This window comes from Sinocyclocheilus rhinocerous, unplaced genomic scaffold (assembly GCF_001515625.1).
Source record: "Sinocyclocheilus rhinocerous isolate Xijiao unplaced genomic scaffold, SAMN03320098_v1.1 scaffold504, whole genome shotgun sequence".
NCBI lineage: Eukaryota > Metazoa > Chordata > Actinopteri > Cypriniformes > Cyprinidae > Sinocyclocheilus > Sinocyclocheilus rhinocerous.
In genome coordinates, this window is record NW_015645076.1 from 2,297,422 (window position 1) to 2,320,182 (window position 22,761).

Genomic DNA, 22,761 nt, shown 5'->3' on the forward strand with positions numbered 1-22,761 from the left:
ATAATAAAATGAGGACCTCTGCAAACCCTCTCATGAACGTGTCAAGGCCAATAAGCCTTTTAAAATTTGTATGACAAAGACATCAGGTTGTAAAATGTAATGTAGTGCAGGTCCACAAAAAGCTAAAGATTTTTTATGATTACATAATGATATTTCAAAAAGGAAAAAAAAAAAAAATAAAATATATATATATATATATATAAAACTTGAAAGTATATTTTAAAAAGGAACAAATGTTACTTCTTGATGATTACACCACATGACAGTTTTATGTCATTAAATTTAAAGTTTTCTTGAAAGTAAGTTTTTTTCCCCTCAAAACCATTCAAAACCAAGATACAAAGAGTAAATTTCTGAAAAATTGGCTCATCTATTTTAAAAGATTATTTGTCATTACCCAAATAGCACTCATCTATAGTTAACAAAAAATGTGCTAACCAATGCTCTTGGTTATTCACTTGTGACACATCAAATACTGTTTCCAGGTCAAGGCCTCCACTCTGTTTCAATTGAGAATACTATCATAACAGCCATTTATGAGCGCTATTTATTTACAGCCACAAGGTGTCCTGGGCACCAATATTTTAACGATTCATAAAAATGAAGATTTCTCTGAGAAATCAACTGAGATTTCTCTATGGAAATAAAGGTTTTGATTTTTTTGGTAGTATTACAGCACACCGCAAGTGTATATTAGCACCCTTTGTTGCTTTCTTTTGGGATCTGATAGAGCTTTCGGACCTGGACAAGCAGATTTCTAAATTACATCAGCTGGACTTGACCATGACATATTAAGGTTCATTTTCACTGATAAGTCTCAAGCAGACATATCACATGCTCAGATATTCCGTACCCACTGTATATATATATATATATATATAAAACTTGAAACTTGAAAGTATATTTTAAAAAGGAACAAATGTTACTTCTTGATGATTACACCACATGACAGTTTTATGTCATTAAATTTAAAGTTTTCTTGAAAGTAAGTTTTTTTCCCCTCAAAACCATTCAAAACCAAGATACAAAGAGTAAATTTCTGAAAAATTGGCTCATCTATTTTAAAAGATTATTTGTCATTACCCAAATAGCACTCATCTATAGTTAACAAAAAATGTGCTAACCAATGCTCTTGGTTATTCACTTGTGACACATCAAATACTGTTTCCAGGTCAAGGCCTCCACTCTGTTTCAATTGAGAATACTATCATAACAGCCATTTATGAGCGCTATTTATTTACAGCCACAAGGTGTCCTGGGCACCAATATTTTAACGATTCATAAAAATGAAGATTTCTCTGAGAAATCAACTGAGATTTCTCTATGGAAATAAAGGTTTTGATTTTTTTGGTAGTATTACAGCACACCGCAAGTGTATATTAGCACCCTTTGTTGCTTTCTTTTGGGATCTGATAGAGCTTTCGGACCTGGACAAGCAGATTTCTAAATTACATCAGCTGGACTTGACCATGACATATTAAGGTTCATTTTCACTGATAAGTCTCAAGCAGACATATCACATGCTCAGATATTGCTCTATCAGCTTGTGTCTGTTGAACCTTTTTTATGGCCAGGAAACACTAACATTCATCTATCTCAAAGACACAACAGACTTAATGACACACTTTAGACAGACAGCAGCCTTGGCATGGATCATTAGGGAGCCAGGCATTTCCCAACATATCATTGGGGAAAAACAGTTTGGGAACCGATTATAATTAAGGCCATCCATTCAGATAATTTAACGGATGTGAGATCTAATCAGGGAACGACACAACTAAAAACCCAAAGCACTTAAAAAGAGACTAAACTAATTTCTATTAGCCAGTTAATTCAGCAAATCAATTGTTGTGGCATGAACTCCCTGAACCTCACCTACAACGAAAGCAGATAATGTAAAGCTTATCTGCTGGAGACAGAGCCACAAACAACTGACTGTGACCACAGGCACCCAATGATTGAAAGGTTGGGTTTCTATGGAGACTAAGTGATGAGTGCATTATACTAATACATGTGTACATATCTGGAAACAAAAGAGGAAAGCTTTTATTAGCATTCCAGTCATTTGAGGATAATGCAAGAGGCTAACTGCCAGAGCAGCGCTGCGAGTCGACATACAGTGAAAACTGACATGGAGAATGCCAATAGGACAGAGTGTGTGCCAACTACTGCTGTATTGTGGTGGTGAACTGGAGCTATGCAAGCGTGAAAGAACAAGCAGACCCAGTCACAGTTCCGTGGGGGTCAGTCAATACCACCCCATCCGGCTGCAAGCTGGTCGATAGCGTGATTGTGTTCTGAGCCGGCTGTGTAAGTTGGGGTTTAGGACAGACCTACCGCTGTGTGATTAGATAACCAACTCGTTTGGCGATGAAGTGACCCTGGGTTTTATCGCCAAGCCTCCAGACACAATCAATAACGTTCCTCCCAAACAGCCAATCAGAATCTGGCTTATAGATTCATAAATTGGAGCACAGCCTTAAAACTCATTTGCAAACTCAAAGTTAGCAGAGGAAACACGTTTCAGCTGGCTTCAAATGGGGCTCCCTGTCTTTTCACCATTTCATATGAATGAGAAGTTCAAAGGGTGCCATCCAGCATGAATTAATTAGAGTTGAAAAACAACTTTAAAGAGCTCTGCTACAATTTTTGTTCCATAATATGTTAGGCTGCATCATTTTTAGTCCAGTTTTAGGTCACCGTTCAATATTCATTAGAGGATGTTATCATTTGAGTGTCCTCTGAAGTCTTTCAAAGCTTAGGTCTCCTCATGACTGGATCATTAAATCTAAATTGGGTAATTTCAAAGTATATTAAATCTGCAAACGGCAACAGCTTGTCACAGGCAGCATCCTTCGCTGTCCACATGCCTCCTATCTGTGTACACAAAACTCCTGGTAATACATGTCAGAAGTACTAAGGTCACTGGAAATACAACAGAATTCACAGTCTGATGGGCTAACAGCAATTCATCACACCTTGCAAACACTTCCTCATTTATGCAGTGGGTAAACCACTGAGGGAGTGACTAATGCTCTATATCTGCATGCACCTACGTTCATTATTATTCCTCAGTGTCAGTCAGTTTACTTACTAACCATGGAGACGAAACAGTTTCTAGGGTTTCACCAGCTCCAGTGTGCAGGTCTAACTGAGTTGGTTGTGGCATTCTTTCTGTGGTTAACACTTCCTGTTAACAGCTCAGACATATGTAGCAAAAGAGGACACAGTCACGAAGGTTTGCCATTAATAGAAATCTGAATGAAGCTACAAATTCTTTAAAAAACAAGTCCATTACACCAAAACTTTTTTGGTTTTTATTTGTTAAATAAATCCATAAATCCAGAATTTGTTAAATAAATCCATATAAATCAAGTCTACTGAAGAGACTCTTCGGAACCTAAACTGTACTTTAACTTGCGAGAACAAACCTCACTGGTTCTTGTGGAGGCTCAAACATGCTTGTGTGACACGCGAGAACAAATGTCTCAGACAAGCACATTTGAGCTTCTATTTACCATATTTGATGTGCTCTGTATGCATTGTTTATATGTGAATAAACGTCTATATTAAAATCTGTTCATCATATAAAGCGATCATGTCTTCAGAAAACTTCAATTAAATCCACTTGATTTATATTGATTACTTTTACAATCTTTTTATGAACTTTTTGAAATGTCAAAATTTTGGTAGTGTGAACTTTCAATGGAGAGACAGAAATCTCTCAGGTTTCATAAAAATATCTTCATTTTTGTTTCAAAGACGTCAAAAGTCTTATGGGTTTGGATTGGAGTGATGACAGTAAATGATGACAATTTATTTTTGGGTGAACTAATTCCCACCCCTCAATAAATAAATAAATACGTAAACAAACAAACAAACCAGCTAAATGACAGTCAATGACTTTGGAAAGAGCAACACTAGAAAGTTCAGGCAAATTCCCCTCACCGCTCTCTACGCCAAGAGCATAAGCAGTTGGGGTAAAGGACATTTAGACATATTTGATGGAGCTTGGAGCCACACAAAATCCCTGAGGACCAATTCTGGGACAGTTTTGGAATGTGCCGCTTGGTGCAAGTATTCAGGTCTGAAGATGAAAAGCAATTACAGGAAAATTGCTTTTCTGTTCTCCTCCGAGTCTGTGCGCTCGCCCGGGCGAGTCAAACCAGCACAAAGAGATAGGAACAATTTTCTATTTAACAGCTGACAAGCTTCTAAGGCACTGACAGCTAAAAACAAAATAGGAAAAATGGCTGAATAACCTCAGACCAGAGGAACAGCCTTGATAACATGTTCCTATAACTCTTGTACTCTTTCAAGGTATTACACTAAAGAGTAGAACTGGCCGTGGAAAAAAACAGCTACTTGTTGAGAAAATCAGACAACAACAACAAGCACTGAAATAAAAGAATTGTGCTCACAAGATCAGTGGGATGACTGTCGCAGGTGCTGCAGCAGTGATAATGAGTGAGACTGGAGTGAAGTGATTGGATGATCACTTCTACTTGGAATTTGAGTTTCTCTGCCTACTGCAGATGAATGTGAACTTTAATGTAATTTCTAAGAATTTTCTTCTGATTTCTTTGGTATGGACTTAAAATCTATAACATAACATCAATATTTGCTTTTAATTCTTTTGGTTATTTTTAAACAGTAACAAACACAGCACTATTGCAAAAGATCAGTTTGAATTACTTGGAAAATGGAAATTATGTGTTTCTTGAAACTGAAGGCAGTTTGCAACCCAGACAGTTAATGACTAAACAAACATTATTTTTGTATAAAGGTCCCTTCTTCTGGTTTCAGACCGGCTTCCAAAGCACCATAAGTTCACATCTAATGATCTAGAACAAATTCAAGTGAGCTTTACAGACTGAGTAATAATTTGCATTGACTTTTTTAACTTGCGAGAACAAACCTCACTGGTTCTTGTGGAGGCTCAAACATGCTTGTGTGACACGCGAGAACAAATGTCTCAGACAAGCACATTTGAGCTTCTATTTACCATATTTGATGTGCTCTGTATGCATTGTTTATATGTGAATAAACGCCTATATTAAAATCTGTTCATCATATAAAGCGATCATGTCTTCAGAAAACTTCAATTAAATCCACTTGATTTATATTGATTACTTTTACAATCTTTTTATGAACTTTTTGAAATGTCAAAATTTTGGTAGTGTGAACTTTCAATGGAGAGACAGAAATCTCTCAGGTTTCATAAAAATATCTTCATTTTTGTTTCAAAGACGTCAAAAGTCTTATGGGTTTGGATTGGAGTGATGACAGTAAATGATGACAATTTATTTTTGGGTGAACTAATTCCCACCCCTCAATAAATAAATAAATACGTAAACAAACAAACAAACCAGCTAAATGACAGTCAATGACTTTGGAAAGAGCAACACTAGAAAGTTCAGGCAAATTCCCCTCACCGCTCTCTACGCCAAGAGCATAAGCAGTTGGGGTAAAGGACATTTAGACATATTTGATGGGGCTTGGAGCCACACAAAATCCCTGAGGACCAATTCTGGGACAGTTTTGGAATGTGCCGCTTGGTGCAAGTATTCAGGTCTGAAGATGAAAAGCAATTACAGGAAAATTGCTTTTCTGTTCTCCTCCGAGTCTGTGCGCTCGCCCGGGCGAGTCAAACCAGCACAAAGAGATAGGAACAATTTTCTATTTAACAGCTGACAAGCTTCTAAGGCACTGACAGCTAAAAACAAAATAGGAAAAATGGCTGAATAACCTCAGACCAGAGGAACAGCCTTGATAACATGTTCCTATAACTCTTGTACTCTTTCAAGGTATTACACTAAAGAGTAGAACTGGCCGTGGAAAAAAACAGCTACTTGTTGAGAAAATCAGACAACAACAACAAGCACTGAAATAAAAGAATTGTGCTCACAAGATCAGTGGGATGACTGTCGCAGGTGCTGCAGCAGTGATAATGAGTGAGACTGGAGTGAAGTGATTGGATGATCACTTCTACTTGGAATTTGAGTTTCTCTGCCTACTGCAGATGAATGTGAACTTTAATGTAATTTCTAAGAATTTTCTTCTGATTTCTTTGGTATGGACTTAAAATCTATAACATAACATCAATATTTGCTTTTAATTCTTTTGGTTATTTTTAAACAGTAACAAACACAGCACTATTGCAAAAGATCAGTTTGAATTACTTGGAAAATGGAAATTATGTGTTTCTTGAAACTGAAGGCAGTTTGCAACCCAGACAGTTAATGACTAAACAAACATTATTTTTGTATAAAGGTCCCTTCTTCTGGTTTCAGACCGGCTTCCAAAGCACCATAAGTTCACATCTAATGATCTAGAACAAATTCAAGTGAGCTTTACAGACTGAGTAATAATTTGCATTGAAAATAGAGGAAAAAAAGGAGATGGCGACCACTTATAGCACCTAAAATGTGCCATATATCGTCTTACAATAATATAAAATTACTTCATTTTACCTTGACCTTCGAATAAAAAAAAAAATGTTAATGGACATGGTATTATCTATTGATACAGCTCTGCTCATAAGTTTACATACCCCTTGCATAATATGCAAGATGTTAATAATTTTAACAAAATAAGAGGGATCATAAAAACTGTTACTTTTTATTTAGTACCGTCCTAAATAAGCTGTTTCACATAACAGATGTTTACATCCACAAGACAAAATAATGACCGAACTCACACAATTAACTTGTTCAAAAGTTTACATACCCTAATATTGTGTGTTGTTACCTGGATGATCAAAACTTGTTTTTATGTTTTGTTCATGTCCATTGTTTGCCCTGAGCAGTTAACTGCCCACTGTTCTTTAGAACAGGCCCTGCACATTCTTTGGTGTTCTAGCATCTTCTGCACATTTGAACCCTTACCAACAGTGACTGTTAGGGGTATAACGATATACCAATGCCACAGTTCGGTTCATATCACGTGGCATGGCACTAGCAATACAAAAGAACACTAGATTCACTTTTAACTGAATAATAATAATAATAATAAACAATAATTGCTCTCTGTTAGTTCATGTTTAATGCATTAACAAATGAGACTTTAAAAATGGTTGTTTTGTAAAGTGTTACCAAAAAATCTATTGCCTTAAAAAATTAAATATAATAAAATAAAATAATGCATAAATAATGCAAACAAGTCATTGGACAACATTACTCAGGCTACCTATAAAAATGCATGTGCCATGGATGACAATAAGGAAATTATTCTAATCAAATATGTAATAACTCAATCTGACACTCGAGAGAGTCGCGAGCCTTTTGAGAGGCGGCTGGCCGCGCATTAGCTGAGAGCACATTGAAGACCGTCTTGAAATGGGGGGAGTACTTTATGGGTTAAAATAGCTTGAATGTTTAAATTGGCATTACTTAAAATGACTTGCTAGTGACAATTCCGTCAACTGTCCGAAACGCGCCAGTAGCCCCTCACTGCAGAACAAAGATCCAGGGGGCGGGGTTGGATCCACATCTAACGCGTGCTAGTCTTGTATTGCAGTGTGAAGCTCGCTTGCAGAGCAAACTCAACGTGGATATAGATGTGAGGCCATTTGTGCATTTTGAGAGAGTGGGAGAAGACGCGGTACCACTCAATCCCAATCACTCACATTTTTTGTGAAATTCCATCTTACAGAAAGTTTTAAAATGATAAGTTATCCGCTTTGATGATCAGTTTGGATTCAACCTACATGCTACAGTGCAAAAATGTTTGCGGGAATTTCCTGCTTTATAATCGCGAAATCTGCGGGAATGTGCGCAATGCATCCACAGAGCGAAACACAGCAACTAAAATTATAATAGTGTTCTCATTATAATGTTATGTATATGACAGTCCCAGTCATAGTTATTCAAATTCAGCATTGTTGTTTGTGCTGCTCGCGCTGCGTGCTGAAGAGATAATGACCGTAGTAGGGCTACAATGAAGCACTTTACTGCAGCGTAACTCCACCAAATACAGCTTATATGAGATAAATAATATATACACAATATATGCGTGTGTGTGTGTGTGTTTGACTGAGCTAGTCATGAAGATATAACTCTGTGTACACATTCTTTCCATAACGTGTTGAAACATGACATTCTTTTACAGTCGTGTTCTCATTATAATTTTATGTAGCCTATATGACAGATTTGTTCTGCAGATGTTGTCCTTAATGGTACTTTCCTTTTCAAAGTCTCAGTTGGGGGCGGGGAAGGCCATGAGAGTACCGCGGTACGTACGTTTTTCGGTTTGGTTTGAATATCGTTACACTACTAGTTGACTGTATGATTTTGAGATCTATCTTTTCACACTGAGAACAATTGAGGGACTGATATACAACTATTACAAAAGATGAAAAGATTTACTGATGCTCAAGAAGGCAACATGAATCATTAAGAGCTGTGGGGTGTGAATTTTTTTTAACAGGATGATTTGTAATTTATTCTTATTCTGTTTAAAGATACATAAATAAATATTATTTAAAGCATTTTAGCACCTTTCAGAAGCTACATAAGATATTTACATGTTTCCAATAAGACAAAATAACTACAATTTACCCGATCATCTAATTCAAAAAGTTTATACCTCACCGATCATAACGCATCACATTGCCTTCTTGAGCATCAGTGAATGTTACATACCCTTGAATCTTAGTACAGTGCAAAATAGTACAAAATAAATAATGTATTTTTTTCCTTCCTATTTTCCTAAAATTATTAATATCCTGCATATTCTGCAAGGCTTATGCAAACGTATTCGCAGAACTCTATTGGCAGTGTGCAAAAATGTTTGTGCTTTAGAGAATATGGTTTGGTGATTTAATTGTGCTAAGAGATAAAACAGGCTCACTTGAGTCTGGCTGAAGAAAGAGGAGTTGGGGGAAACATTCCTGGCTCAAAAGAGTCAAAGTAGGTTAGGGTCCAGGAGAAACTGCAACAAAGAACTCCAGCCACGGAAGACAGGACCAAAATACACCAAAAACCTGCAGGAAAAAAGTCCTGTGTTTTACAATATGCAACCACTATGTTAAAATACACTAGGTGTAATTTGGACCTACCTAGGAGTCTCACTTCTGATCCATCTTCAGTGGTTATCCTCTCTGCTCTTAGATCTATAGATCAAAGAATTATTAACCAAATCAAGCATACATGCAGAATGCATATATCATTCGGTATTGCACATGCTTGAACTTCTGGAGAAGGGTTCCAAGATATAGATATGAACTTATTTTAACCTTACCTTTTAATACGATGTACAAGAAGGAGATGAGCACAGCGATAAATGAGACGATGACTACGCTGCATAGCACAGAGACTATACGAGCGGGCCACAGGTGAGTGTGTTTCCAGAAGCGCTGGAGTACGGGTTGCCGCCCAGGCGTTGCCCTGCGGATTTCGCTGCTCTCAAGTGAAGCTGCATTTATTTCCCCCAACATGTTTCTTCTTCCTGCTAATGGAGTATTATCTTCATCATCAGAATAAACGTCTAAGGATTGGACGTCTTTATCTCTGGCAGACCGCAGCATGGTCGCCAAGATAAAAGTTTCTAAAGTAGAAATTGTTGGCTCGTGAGTCACATCCTGCGTCTTTAGTTTGCGCGTTTCCGTTTCCTAGACAACTGGCTAGTTAGTTAGCTCGCCAGTTAATCTCACTTTTCAAATGATTAATTACACTCGATTTGTACAATGCATGTTAAATACTTTTTATTCAGTTAAACGAGAAACACAACCGACTTAAAGCCATTTTCGCTGAACACAGCGTGTATTAATTAGAAAATTGTTAAACGGCGAACAGTTTCAAAACATCGCGGTTTGTGCTTCCGTGTTTGTGAAGCACCGCCTCGATTACCGTGTTGTCCAATCGTAATTGACGACCCAGGAAATACGACCATACGATTGGATGTGATGAACGTCATTAAACAAACCTACTTGTTTCACACATTGTTAATCTTCAGCACACAAAACTAGTTTAATTTGATGAAGACTGACAGCAGACTGAATTGAGTTTGTCACTGATGTCAAAATGGAATAGCCCGAAGATCAAACACATTAATCCCACCACATCTGAAGGAACATTGAGGTCTAACAGATAATGTGGAAGAAAAATTAAATTACTGAAATATTACTTGAATTTTTAGCTCGTGTTTTGCTTGCTTTTATTCTTTTTTTTTTCTTACAGAGGTTGATAACTTTGTGCGAAACAACTATTAATATGGACTAATACTTAATATTTAATATCGAATTAAGTTAAATGTCATCTACACATTTTTCAGCAATATCATGTTATGGTATAGTCTGTTCATTTTGGATAAACGATTCTGTTAATTGACTAATTACTTGAGTACGATTTTAAGAGTAATTTTCACTCTAAGCACTTATCTATTGTATTCTTTCATTTATGTTTTCATAGTTTTTTCATGGAACAATTCTTCAGCACTCTTAAAGCTTCTGACAGTGGCAGTTGGGAGGTCTGCCCACGTTCTCCATAGCGTGAGGAGTTGTCAGCTTTTATTTGTCTCCTCTTTAGTTCTGCATGGTGAACTGGTCCCCAACCTTGTGTGATGTCCATTAGCCAGCAGACAGGATATAGGTATCCCACTGTGATCTGCTGGAACAGTATAACTAAAGCGGCTGAAAATGAGATGATTCACCGATTACATTATGTAATGCTTTTTATATACATAAATGTTTAAATACACAAAAGAAGCATTGCTCATCTCATATTTGAAAAGTTGGGTCTAAGTTTTAGTGTTAAAGTATTTTAAAGCATTGCATTTTTGGATCATTTATGCTGAATATATCACCACCTGCTGTGTCCTTGTACAGCCATATAGCAAAATATTACTTTTTGTCATTTTGTCTATTATTTGGATTTCGTTTTTAGTATTGCAGATCACAGCAATAGTGTTGGTTATTTTATTAAAAGGATAGTATACCAAAAACTGAAAGATTATCAGTCATCGAAAACCTGCATAAATGTAAAATGAATTTTTATAGTAATATGAATTTTATGAAACTTCTAGAGACAGAGAGCTATACATTATTATGTGGTCTGGTTTAAATAACCTAACTGTAATCTGACCATGTTTAATAGTACAAATGCCGGTTCCATGGACCTGGGGCCAAAAAGAAATGGCTAAGATCCTTGAACACAAGGGTTTGCTACCACCTTGTGGCAGCATTAAGTTACCACTGCCCACAAGTAGCTCCAACATCACATTTATCATTGAGCATCCTCATGTGTCGATCCCGATTTTCAGTCAAATAAAAACCTCTCTGTGAATTCTTGCATCGACCACACAAAATAATCACTGTTTTTTAATGGTGCTGGTGTCATTGCTTTATTTGCACACAACCACTGATTCCAGTTAAAGAGTTCAAAGTAGAAAAAAAGTTATATGTGCCACTAGTGTCTGTTCAAGCTTTCAAGTGTTACGTGCAACCACAGACATTTACCATATGCAACAATAGTGATAAGAGAGCAATTTAGGTCACAGAGTAAGTTGATTCACCATCAGATTAAATAATACTGTCATACTAAACAACATAAAAGTTATTAACATTCCAGTGATATTGCAGGACAAGTTGTTTTGTTTCAACAATATGTACAGCACCACAATGGATGAACAATGTAAAAAATAAGAGGCTCAATTTTGTAGCAAAATATCTGTACATTTAAAAAAAAGACTTTTTTTGTCCAATGAAATGTCTTCGTTTTAAAAAAAACAGCACTCTTTTCCACAGTTTACAAATGTCAAATGAGATAAAACCAGTAGGAGAGCAAGTCTGTGATTAAAATGAGATGTACTGTAAATACAATGTCAAACTGATTGGGAATGCTTAGTAGTAAACATTTTCTCAACATTTCATGGGATGTTTAATAATCCTCAACAGCATTACAGTGTCAAGACTGAATCTCCCTCTCGCACGTCATCCATGTTTTTTTTTTAAATCGAAAGTTCAGTTTTAAGATGATCAAAGTTAAAAATAAAAGTGCATCTTGTAAATCTTCCCCTCAGAAAAAGCTACTCAGCTTGGAGTTTTAGAACCGGAGGTAAAATGACAATGAAAATGAAAAGTGGGCCAATCCAAGGACTTCCTTTGGCATTTCTGCTCTGTCTTGTACATGATACACAATGTCTCAATGTTGAATATAGTGAATCATAAAAGACCACAATCTTTCTTCACAATGTCCATTTGTAGAATCCACAATATTTGACTAAGTCAACATACTGCATCCACCACTCTACACTTCATGTTCTCTTTATCTTACGTTCTTTAAAACAATCCATTAAATCAAGATGTCAGATCTCAGGTAAGCAGAAGTGTTCAGTGTCACATTTATCCATCCTTCCATTGACCTAAGTGTGCTATTGTTTGTTCAGTAGTGTCATTGGCCCACCTTCTGTCCTCAAAAGCTGAACAAACTTGGCTAACAGGTGGTGATCTCCATGTTGCGTAGCAGAAGGTGCTGTATCTCCAAGTTCCTTCTCCCACTCCTCCTCAGGGCATCGGCCCGTCGGAAAGGTTGACTGCGCAGGTCTGAAGACAAACAAGTCAACCGTTACACAGTGAGCACAACTACAGTCTGTGCCTGTGGATATGGATGAGACAGGGCCAAAGATGGGTACAAAACAGGCAGGTGTGTGGATTTTTGGTTAGTTTTAGATCAATTTAGTAGGGATGCACGATATTCCGGTACTATATCGGTTATTGGGTGTTATTGGCAAACACCATTGGGTGTTTCGGAAACCAATTGGCAAAATGGAATAGAACAGTTTAATATTGGCCATTTATCTGTCTCTACCGTTTATTGGTATAGGTTTGATATAATGGCTGATGATACTGAATATACAACTGGGCATACTTATTTCCCCTATTTTTAAATTATGGTTATGGGAAAGTTAATCTTTACAACACACTAATAATTTTAATATATTTTTTTTGTTGACAAAATTTAATATTGGCCATTTATCGGTCTCCACCATTTAATGGTATAGGTTGATATTTGATATAATGGTATCATGCTAATGCTAATTTACCCTATTTGTACATTGGCATGAACATCAAATAATGGCAATTGTAAAGTTAATCTTTACAAAAGAATAATGATTTATTGACATTGTTAGATGTAATCTTCAGCAAATGAAAAAATGAAATGATGAATTCTTCATACTGCTTGGAACACTTAAAATGACTGATCATAGTTTTTGATGTATTATTTTTTACATTTAAATGGAATAGCATATTTTAATATTGGCCATTTATTTGTCTCTACCACTTATTGGTATAGGTTAATATTGAATATTGAACTGTGCATATTTACTTTCCTTGTTTTTAGATTGACAAAGTGAGCATTAAATTAATGCAATTGTGAAGTTAATCTCTACAAAACTGCAATATTTTTACATTTAACACTGTTAAATGTAATCTTTAGTATATGAAAGAATGAAAAGGGCAATATTAATTCTTCACACTGTACATAATGCTATGATCCCTACATTTAATTAGAGCATTTAAAATGGCAAATTTTCGTTATTCAGATAAAATGGAATAGAATATTTATATGTTTTCAACAACATTAAAATATTATCAGCATATCATATCAGCCAGAATTGTAATTTTAGTGCATCCGTACAACTCAGATCCTTCTGATAAGTCATGATATGTTGGAAGGTGGTTACCAGAGACAAAGTTTGCCTGCAACTGTATTAGATCTACTCAATGGGAGGGGACACTTCAACAGATTTTTAAATCTGCGACTAGATTTAAATAATGTGCAGGAAACAAAATGCATAACAGAAATTATTGGCAGGCATGCATTTTTTTATGCAGAGAATTCACGTTTCCATCCTGTATTTAATGCCCTTACCCAGGTGAATAGTAAACAAATGAAGAAACAGAGAGAAGGATGGAGGGAATGACTAGGAGATGAGTGAAGAAGAGACGGACTTAAAGGCACCTTTCTGAGGGGACAGAATTTAGTTTAATAATGGAAGTCCTCGGAGAGGGCGGGGTCACAGAAGAACCGCGAGCCACGTTTGGCTGATCGTGCGGTAAAGGGGACGGTCTTCAGCACTGCAGCAAAATAATAGCCAATCACAACACAGAAACACCAAAAGCTAGAAGCTCTAGAAAAGGCACAGAATCAGACAGAAACTTCAAGCCTCTAAACTCCAGTAAAGCTAAACAGCATGGTGTCTACTGCTACTGTACGTCTAATGTTACTATCTAAAGAACAAGACCAATACACACTTAGGGAAACAGATTCATTTGACGTACGTACAATCAAATGAATCTGTTTAAGCTTGCATCCAGCAGCGTTCTTACCCGTAATGATGTCCTCAATGGCTCCATCTTTGCCTTCGTAGACGTGGCGGCTATCTTTGCCTTGCCTCTTCCTTAACTCTGAGATCAGTTCCTGCTGCTGCCGCTTGCCCTTGTGAGATGGTGACTGGTGTTTGTACAAATTAATAAATGACAGAATATCCAGTTAGTGCACACAGCTTTGCTGTAATCTTTCCTTTAATGTACACTGTAGTGTGCTCTAAGGCTGGGTATTGACACAAATTGCACGGTTCGATTTGATTTAGTTTCACAAACTTGCGTTTCGACTCGATTCAGATCTCAATTCGATTCAGGTACAGTACATGTCAGTTTAAGCACAAAATTCTCTACTAACTAAAAACTAATGCTGTAAACCATACAGGGAATTCTGTCAGTTGGTACATTACTGTAAAATTTAAGGTTAAAATTAAATGATTTGTATACAAACATTAAAATTCCTAACATACATTAAATATTTAAGAACATTATAAATTTAATGATTATATAATATAATACATATATTTAGCAAAATGCTTCGCTCCAAAGTTAATTTTTATAGTTAACTACCGAGCTACGATCATTGAATGGCTTTCCAGAGGTAAATGTAATGTTACATTTACAAGCTGTTTTATTGGAGAAGTTCTGTAGTTGAAACACTTGATTGTATGATTACAATAGACATGATACATTTCAGTAAGTTGTACTGTACTTTTCAACATACCTTCTCATGTTCATTTACGTTTATTTTGTGCGGTAACTAGTATTAAAGAGGAAGAGATGATTAGTTCATGTGCATGGCACTTTGCTTGAACTAAGGCACTACAGTGATCTGTCATCACATTAAAAAGTGCCAAAATGGTATTTATTGTTCGAATTTCATAATAAAATTGACAGAATTTGAAATTGGATCAATAGTTTGTTGGATGGAAGCCATGCTATAAAATACTGTGTAGTGAAGTTTTGCTTACACATCAACTGAAAACAGCATAGAATAAAATATCAATTTTTGGGATATAAGAATCATTATCGGTTCCTCAAAATGAGAACTGATAAAATCGAGAAACTGATATTTTCAACCCAGCCCTAGTGTGCTCTACTAAGGCTCTCAAATCATTATACCTGTTGATTTTCTTGCTCCTCCATCATAGCCTCCTGTTCCAGAAGTTTCTCCATCATCAGCTGCTCTTGCCTCTTCCTCTGCTCGTTCTCTTCATTCGCTTGCTGAAAACAACGACAAATTAGATCTGGGCCTTGTGTGAACCAGAAGGAAGTTGATGCACTGATAGCATACAGACTCACCCTATAGGACTTGATGAAGCGAACAAACACAGGGAAGAACACAGAGGGTGGCATGGTCTTGGGGCTCTCCCCGAAGAATTTAACAACATCGTCAAAGGCATCCTGTAATTACATGCAAGCCACATGATCATGGGGATTATCCCTTGTGAGATTCAAACCTACAGCCTTACCATTACCAGCCCAACACAACACCCTATACCCTGCTTTTTTCTACCTGTGCAATCCTAGCATCATCCAGGAGCTTCTTCAGTCTGGCCTCATTGTGATGGATGAAGTCTTTGAGCAGGGAGTTGTGGCCGTGCATGCTGTACTCTCTTCTGGTCAGATCCATACCTCTCTGGAGCTCCTTCACATCCAGGAGAACATTCTCCAGTGAGACTGCAACATGGGAATAATGAGACCCACCGTCAAAAACAAACTTACTGTAGAATCAACATATTAGCATATTAGAGCAAAAAAAAAAAAAATGCATATTTGAGGACAATAATTTTTGTATTTCTTTCTGTTAATGTGATTTTAAAATGAATTTAGAAAGTGTTATTTTAGTATTATTTATGTTATTTTATAATAATTTTTTATTTATTTAATTATGCTGTTTTAAGTATCAGTGATTTTTTTTATGTACTTGTCACTTTCATTAGTTTTTTTTATTTATTTCGATTTAGTTTTAATTTATTTTGATTTCAGTTTTAGTAATTTTAGTACTTTAAATTGAACTAATTTTACTTTAGTTAGTTGCCAAGGCAGCATTTAAGTTTTTTTTTTTTATTATCCAATATTTATATTTTAGCTTCAACAACAACAACAAAAAATAGTTCTAGAAATAGTTATTAACAGCACTAATAATATAAATAAATATAATTACCATTTCTAATTAGTATATTTTAATTTTTGATGGAGACTTACCTGCAGCAGCTTTCTCAATGTAGTGCAGCTCATTGTAAAAAATGCTTACAACAGGATATTTCTCCTTCACCACATTGGCTATGTAGTGCAAAAGTGTCTTCTTCCTGTCTGTGGACTTGGTTTCCAATAGCTAAAGGCAGGAAAGATTACAATTAAACTTAATGTTAATAATGTCAGAATAAACTTAATAATGTCAAAAAAGTGCATGACTTTTAGCTTTTTTTTTTATTTTTTTTTAGTGTTATTAAATGTGATGTTACCAAATCCAAGCTCTGAAGTTTGAAGCCATAAACAGCTCCTCTCTTACTACTGTTCATGTAGTTCCCCAGGGCCAAAATGATCTGAAATGAGAGATATCACATAATTAATTACAAGCAAGACTCTATAACTACAAGAAACTCCGTGAAATTAAAGTTATATTGGCTTACCTCAAGGATTTTCTTTAACTTCTGTGATGACTTTATGGATACAGATGCTGCTATGATAGCGTGCAGTTGCTGTAGGAAAAACAGCAACAGCAAACAGACAAATGTATAAATACATTTCAGATTGATCTTTATTGATAAGAGTGTTATTATTCAATTAAATGATTCAACAACGGTTGTTCCTCTTTTTTTTTTCTTCTCTCTTTCCACCTTACCGGTGTGAGCATCTGCAGGCTATCGCTAAAGTTGCCCATGAAGGCCATGATGGTCATCCGCTGTGGCAGCCTTTCAATCTTGCTGAAGAGCATCATGAATCGGTCCTCATCAGTGAGCCCATCCATTGGCCGTCGCTCTCGCTCATACTGGCGGAGCACCTTCACCTCACTTTCAGTGGGCATGAACCGCATCAAACATTCCACGAAATCCAAGGGCACTGTACGTAGATCAAACCTGTGGGCGGTTGAGAGAAACTGATCAGAGTGCTATTAAAAAAAAACAAAATTAACAAAAAAAAACAAACCAAACAACAAAACCAAACTAAACTAAACCAGCAGAGATAGAAGATACAGGAACTGAACTGTGGAACAGAACAAGAACTGACTGATGTTCTATCAAGCAGATGTAAGGGAAACACCTTTCACGAATTAGGAGTACAAAATGAGGATTTGTAAAGAAAAATGTTGGAGGATTTCGATATAAGCCAAGAGGAGTTTTTTTGACCAGTGTTTTGTTGTAATTTTCATTTCTGGGTGAACTATCACTTTGAACAAGAGCAATCCCACAGTTGTAAAACATCATCTCACAGAGAATATGGTTCATCTTTATCTTGACATTTATAGGGCCTTTCGCACCGCGGGAACCTTTTCATAGTACCAGAACTAATTGTGGAACTACGCACTTTTTGGCGTTTTCGCACCGCCGGAACTGGGTGCGATTTTAGTACCGGACTGCCTTTTTCGAGAACCAAATTAGCTCCTACTCCAGAGCAGGGTCTAACCAGCACAACTGGTACTAATCGCGACGCAAGTAGACATTGATTGGCCAAACGCGTACGAAAACGCCCTCACGCTGTCGACCGGCTTACGTCACTTAGTACACACTCTCGGTGCGAATGCAACCCTTTAAATGGTATTCGTAAATAGTTCGCGCAAAATCGTCCCAGTACTTTAGTACTGTACATTTAGTTCTGGAACTAAAGCGGTGCGAAAGGCCCTAATGACAAAGGGGGAACTTACGTCTGGATTGCTTTGCAGATCTCTTCTGGGCTCTTCCCTGCCTTGCGGAGCGTGATGGCAAGGTTTTTGGCTCTGTTGGCCTCCAGCAGTGAAACTTTATTGGGGCCCTTCTGAGGAGCCTTCTGCTTTTGCATCGTCATGTCGATGGCAGGGCCCTGGGCTTTGGTCTTGAACATTTCCTCAAACTCATCCACATTCAAATCCTGCAAACCAAAGCATTCTATTGAAGTTGTAATCCATAGTACTCCTAGAACTTGGTGTTCGAAAACGTTGGCACCACTAATGGCACCAATGAATCATGCACAGTAGGACTTCCTGGTCATTGGTTATTTCAAATACATTGTTTTCATAATCTTTTATCAAAATGTTCTTGCTCTGCCTCCTTAACCCCTTCCCATCCAAGTACATGGCTCATTCTGATAGGCAACCAACTTTTCATTATCCAATCATTCGTTCTCAATTCACAAAATCAAATCCCATCCTAAATTGTTTTCACCTGGAATTGTGTCAGATTATTGAAGTACAATGAGCCGCTAAGGGCAGTGACGTTTGACTTTCTGTATGTGTCGTTTCTTGCAATTTTAGTAAGCAGCTGTTACAGAATGTACTTGAAGTTGATAGAGATCACACATTTCACACCATGTAATGTGCTGCAGACAAATACCTCTAGAATCTTCTCGTCATCGATTTCATTGAAGACAGTGCCGTTGATCTGATTTGGTTTCAGAGCCACCCAATTGAACACTGGCAAGCGGAACTTGGTTTTGATTGGCTTTTTAATTTTCACAGCTGCCAAGAAAGAAAAGAGGCCTGTGACTACCAAAACAACTATTCAATGAGATTAAAAAGAATCACAAAAATACATGATAATGTGTTAAGCAAAGACACACAACACATAATGTGACTAGATCATGACAGTAAATGGTGGCCATGACAAATATCAGGAAACCTACAGAAGAGCTTGATTGGTCCATCTTTGAGGGCGGGAGGAAAAAGAGAGTAGATAAAAACAAATGTTTAGAGAGTAATAAAGCACAAATGTCTAGAAAGAGAAAGCCGAAAATTCTGAGCACTAAGAAGTGCTGAACAAAAATCCACAAAAGCTTGGAAAATTATTTCAGGGAAAAATAATATGAATGAAAACAGACAACAAAAAAATAATACATTTGCAATGACCCATTCACACTGAAACAATCATGTACACATTTATACCTGTCAAGCCAGAGTTGAATATGACAGTTGGCGTCCCGCTTCCTGGGAGAGGAGGAGCACAAGGAGGGGGAGGCGGGGGTAATGGAGCAGAGATCTCAATAGAATGTCCAGGAGGTGGAGGTGGGGGAGGAGGAGGAGGAGGAGGTGGCGGCAGTGGAGGTGCGAGAGCTGCCGATGGCCCATTAGGAACTACAGGAGAGGAGAGAGAACGTGTGATGGCACTAACAATTAATTTTAGACAGCAAGCTTAAGCACAATTAAAACGTAACAAAGAATAACTGGTTAGAAGGGATAGACTGATAATTGGTTTAGATATTTATTATTTCCAATTAATCAGTTCAGATCAGTATATATATATCTGGTGGCTCTTTAAACAATTGTACCCACAAATGCCATTAATTTGTGGTAAAAATGCTGGCACAGTCTTTATGCAGCTCTGCGCAACTACTGGCTGCAAACACGTTGCTCACAGTAAAAACATGGTAAAATGGTGGTCTGTTAGGTATTTAGTTAGTTAGGCAGCTGTCATAGAATCTAGGTTCAGAAAAACATTAATAGTTCTGATCAGCTGGACTTTATGAATGTTCTGATGCATTTACAGATTTTCCTTATTTCTTATATATATATATATATATATATATATAAAGAGCTTCATTCAGCATTCAGCAAACATTTTTATTTGAAATAAAAATATATTTAAAAAATTTAATCAAATAAGTTCAGACTTGATGAACATAAGCCTTATTTCATTTTTTTTTTTTTTAATATCTTCTGACCTCAAGCTTTTGCATGTTGGTGTAAATGTTTATAATTATACAAATAATCATAATGCATTTAGACCTGGTTTCACAGACAGGTGAAACACCTGGTTTCAATTAGGACATTAAAGTAACTTTTAAGGCGCTGACATATTTTAAGATATGTTCGATGCAAGTTTCTTTCAGTTAAAACAGCTCAGTCATGCATTTTAGTCTGGGACTAGGCTTAAGCCTTGTCTGTGAAACCGGGGATTATGTTTCTATGAAGCAACAATTATCTGTGCAAAAATGCATAAAACAATTATTAAATATTGGTTCTGCATATCAGTTATCTGACACTTAAACATTTAAAATAATTGATAGATCTATGATTACTAATCATTTAGTCAACCATCGTTTTTAACACACAGGAACAATCCACCTTGAGCAACCTGAAGGTAAATGGATAATCAACATAGTTCACGGCACTGTCAGGGGAATGTTGTCTCAGGCCTTGTGACAAAGTGGTACAGACTTTTCATTGGGCCTGTGGGAAGGGGGCCCACCTATAAACTTTTATTTCTCAGGCTCTGTAAATTTAAGCAACGGTACTGTTTGAACCCAAGACCATTAGGCTACACCACCCCAATTGAATAAAATGATGGCAGTCACACTGAGTGAAACCCATAACATTAATCATCTTCAGTTGTAGAAAGTAATCATTTCATTATACCCTCATTAAATGAGCACTGAACCATCAGATCTGTTGAAAGCATTACTCACCAGAGGAACTTGCCATTGGAGGTGGTGGAGGGGGAGGAGGTGGTGGTGTGGCCATTGCTCGAAGAGTTCCAGTCTGGGACGTGCTGCCAGAGCTGTACGCTGCACCGGCACAGGCTCCGGCCAGGGCCATGGCATCAGGGCAGGGAGAAAGAGCCATGGGCTGAGGAGGTGACGGCAGCGGAGACACGTCTCCTTCTCCATCTCCCTCACCCCTCACCTGGATCTGGAGACTGCCTCGGTGCTCTAGCTCATGGATTTTCTTCTCAAGAGTGGACTGCCTCTGAATGGTCTCATCCTTCTCACGAACTATCCGGCGAAGCGTGTGAACTTGCGAACTGGCGTCCCGGTACACAACCTGGATTGCACATGTGTACGCAAACAGAGTAATTTAGGATTTAACAAGAAATCATCCCATGTTATTAAATAAATTAAGCTACCATGGCGACATTAATTCTAGAAGTTCTTTAAGAAAAATGGCTTGTCAATCGATTAGATATTTTAATCAACCGACTGGCAATTGGGGTTATGAGCAAAAAACTTCTGTGTTCTGTAAAACAGGTCGCATCGAATCAGGTCTTGCGTATGTGCTTCGTTAAATACAGAGCTGTTTTACTCAAAATGCCTTCGAAGGAGATGCCAAAGAAAATCATAACCGATGTCAATCACATATACAGATTAATATCTAAAAGTGTTAGTGCTTCTCACTAACATTTGGATATTAAAATTGAATAAAACACAGACAAAAAAAACAACTAGCTAGGTTAGCTGATTATTGCCATCAGTTCATATACCTGTTAACACTCTCATATAAACGGATGTGATGAGACCTGTTTTCTGGTTTGGTTAGGTGACATTCAACATATACCCCATTGATCAAATTAGTCATTAATAACTTTAAATAATATATCAATATTTATACAATTTTTTAATTGTTGGTCTATTGCTGTGTTGTGTCAACAACCTCAAATTTACTCAAGATTCACATTTGTAATATTATTTTACCAGTGTTGTTACTGTTAACTAAAACTATAAAAAAAAATTTTATTAATTGTAAATAAAGCTGAAATAAAATATTCTATGAAAAACCTAAAAATTAGACATGTTTGCTTGGGCAACTATCTGAAATAAAATAAATGTAAGTTGAAGTACTAAAATTACCAAAACTAAAACTGAAATAAAAATAAAGCTAAATAGAAATATAAAAAAAGACAAATCACATAATATTCCTAAAACTTAAAAGAAAATGGAAAATATGAAAATAAAAGGCAATTCAAAATATTATTAAATACTATAATAATTCTAAAATGACACTGAATTGTACTAAATGAATGTGTTAAATTATCAGCCCTATAAATTATTTGAAAATGAACATTTTCGTATTATTTAAATCTGTAAAAGTAAAATGTAGTGTTATGTTGACAGGCTGTTATAAACCATTTGATAAGATCCAAACGATAGATCTGGGCCCGTATTTATCAAGCTTCTCAAAGTGCCATTTTAGTCTTAAGTGCTGAGAATTCATTATCTCCGACACGGCCACCGGAGCTGATCCCGGCTACTCACCAGCCGTGCTGCGGCAAGTTTCTGAGGCGGCTCTCCGCGCTGCATCACTAAAGATAGGCGCCTATATTTTTGATGGATAATAACAATAATTGTGTCCTCTTAAAATTAAAGAAAAGTTCCTAGTAAAGAAGAAAGTAATTCAGAAAGCATCTTAACACTTAAAAGAGCTCTTAAGGTCCAAAATTGTTAGGAGTACTGACGAGGACTTTTAAGAGGCTTAAGAGTTTCTTTAGCAGTGGAGAAAATCAACGAAACGTGAAGAGGGAGAAGAAATG

General features: G+C 36.8%; 2 protein-coding genes across 4 annotated transcripts in view; both read right to left on the reverse strand.

The window, feature by feature from the left end:
* LOC107705609 (ADP-ribosylation factor-like protein 6-interacting protein 6) overlaps positions 1–9,816 on the reverse strand; it is a 12,243-nt gene extending 2,427 nt beyond the window's left edge. The window contains exons 1-3 of the mRNA XM_016508984.1: positions 9,241–9,816; positions 9,059–9,112; positions 8,851–8,983 (exon numbers count right to left, since the gene is read on the reverse strand). Of these exons, the coding sequence (XP_016364470.1) occupies positions 8,851–8,983; positions 9,059–9,112; positions 9,241–9,526 (473 nt within the window). The 5' untranslated portion in view covers positions 9,527–9,816. The remainder of the gene's footprint in view (positions 1–8,850; positions 8,984–9,058; positions 9,113–9,240) is intronic.
* Positions 9,817–11,313: 1,497 nt separating this feature from the next.
* fmnl2b (formin-like 2b) overlaps positions 11,314–22,761 on the reverse strand; it is a 36,196-nt gene continuing 24,748 nt past the window's right edge. Inside the window, exons 15-28 of one of the 3 annotated variants that reach the window (XM_016508980.1) lie at positions 20,924–21,278; positions 19,404–19,592; positions 19,145–19,165; positions 18,856–18,980; positions 18,192–18,394; positions 17,172–17,406; positions 16,960–17,028; positions 16,792–16,872; positions 16,532–16,661; positions 15,840–16,003; positions 15,626–15,727; positions 15,446–15,547; positions 14,330–14,453; positions 11,314–12,541 (exon numbers count right to left, since the gene is read on the reverse strand). In XM_016508980.1, coding sequence (XP_016364466.1) covers positions 12,432–12,541; positions 14,330–14,453; positions 15,446–15,547; positions 15,626–15,727; positions 15,840–16,003; positions 16,532–16,661; positions 16,792–16,872; positions 16,960–17,028; positions 17,172–17,406; positions 18,192–18,394; positions 18,856–18,980; positions 19,145–19,165; positions 19,404–19,592; positions 20,924–21,278 — 2,010 coding nt within the window. In that variant the 3' untranslated portion in view covers positions 11,314–12,431. Of the gene's footprint in view, positions 12,542–13,961; positions 14,078–14,329; positions 14,454–15,445; positions 15,548–15,625; positions 15,728–15,839; positions 16,004–16,531; positions 16,662–16,791; positions 16,873–16,959; positions 17,029–17,171; positions 17,407–18,191; positions 18,395–18,855; positions 18,981–19,144; positions 19,166–19,403; positions 19,593–20,923; positions 21,279–22,761 lie in introns of all 3 variants that reach the window. The other 2 variants (XM_016508982.1, XM_016508981.1) reach the window with 2 other exon arrangements.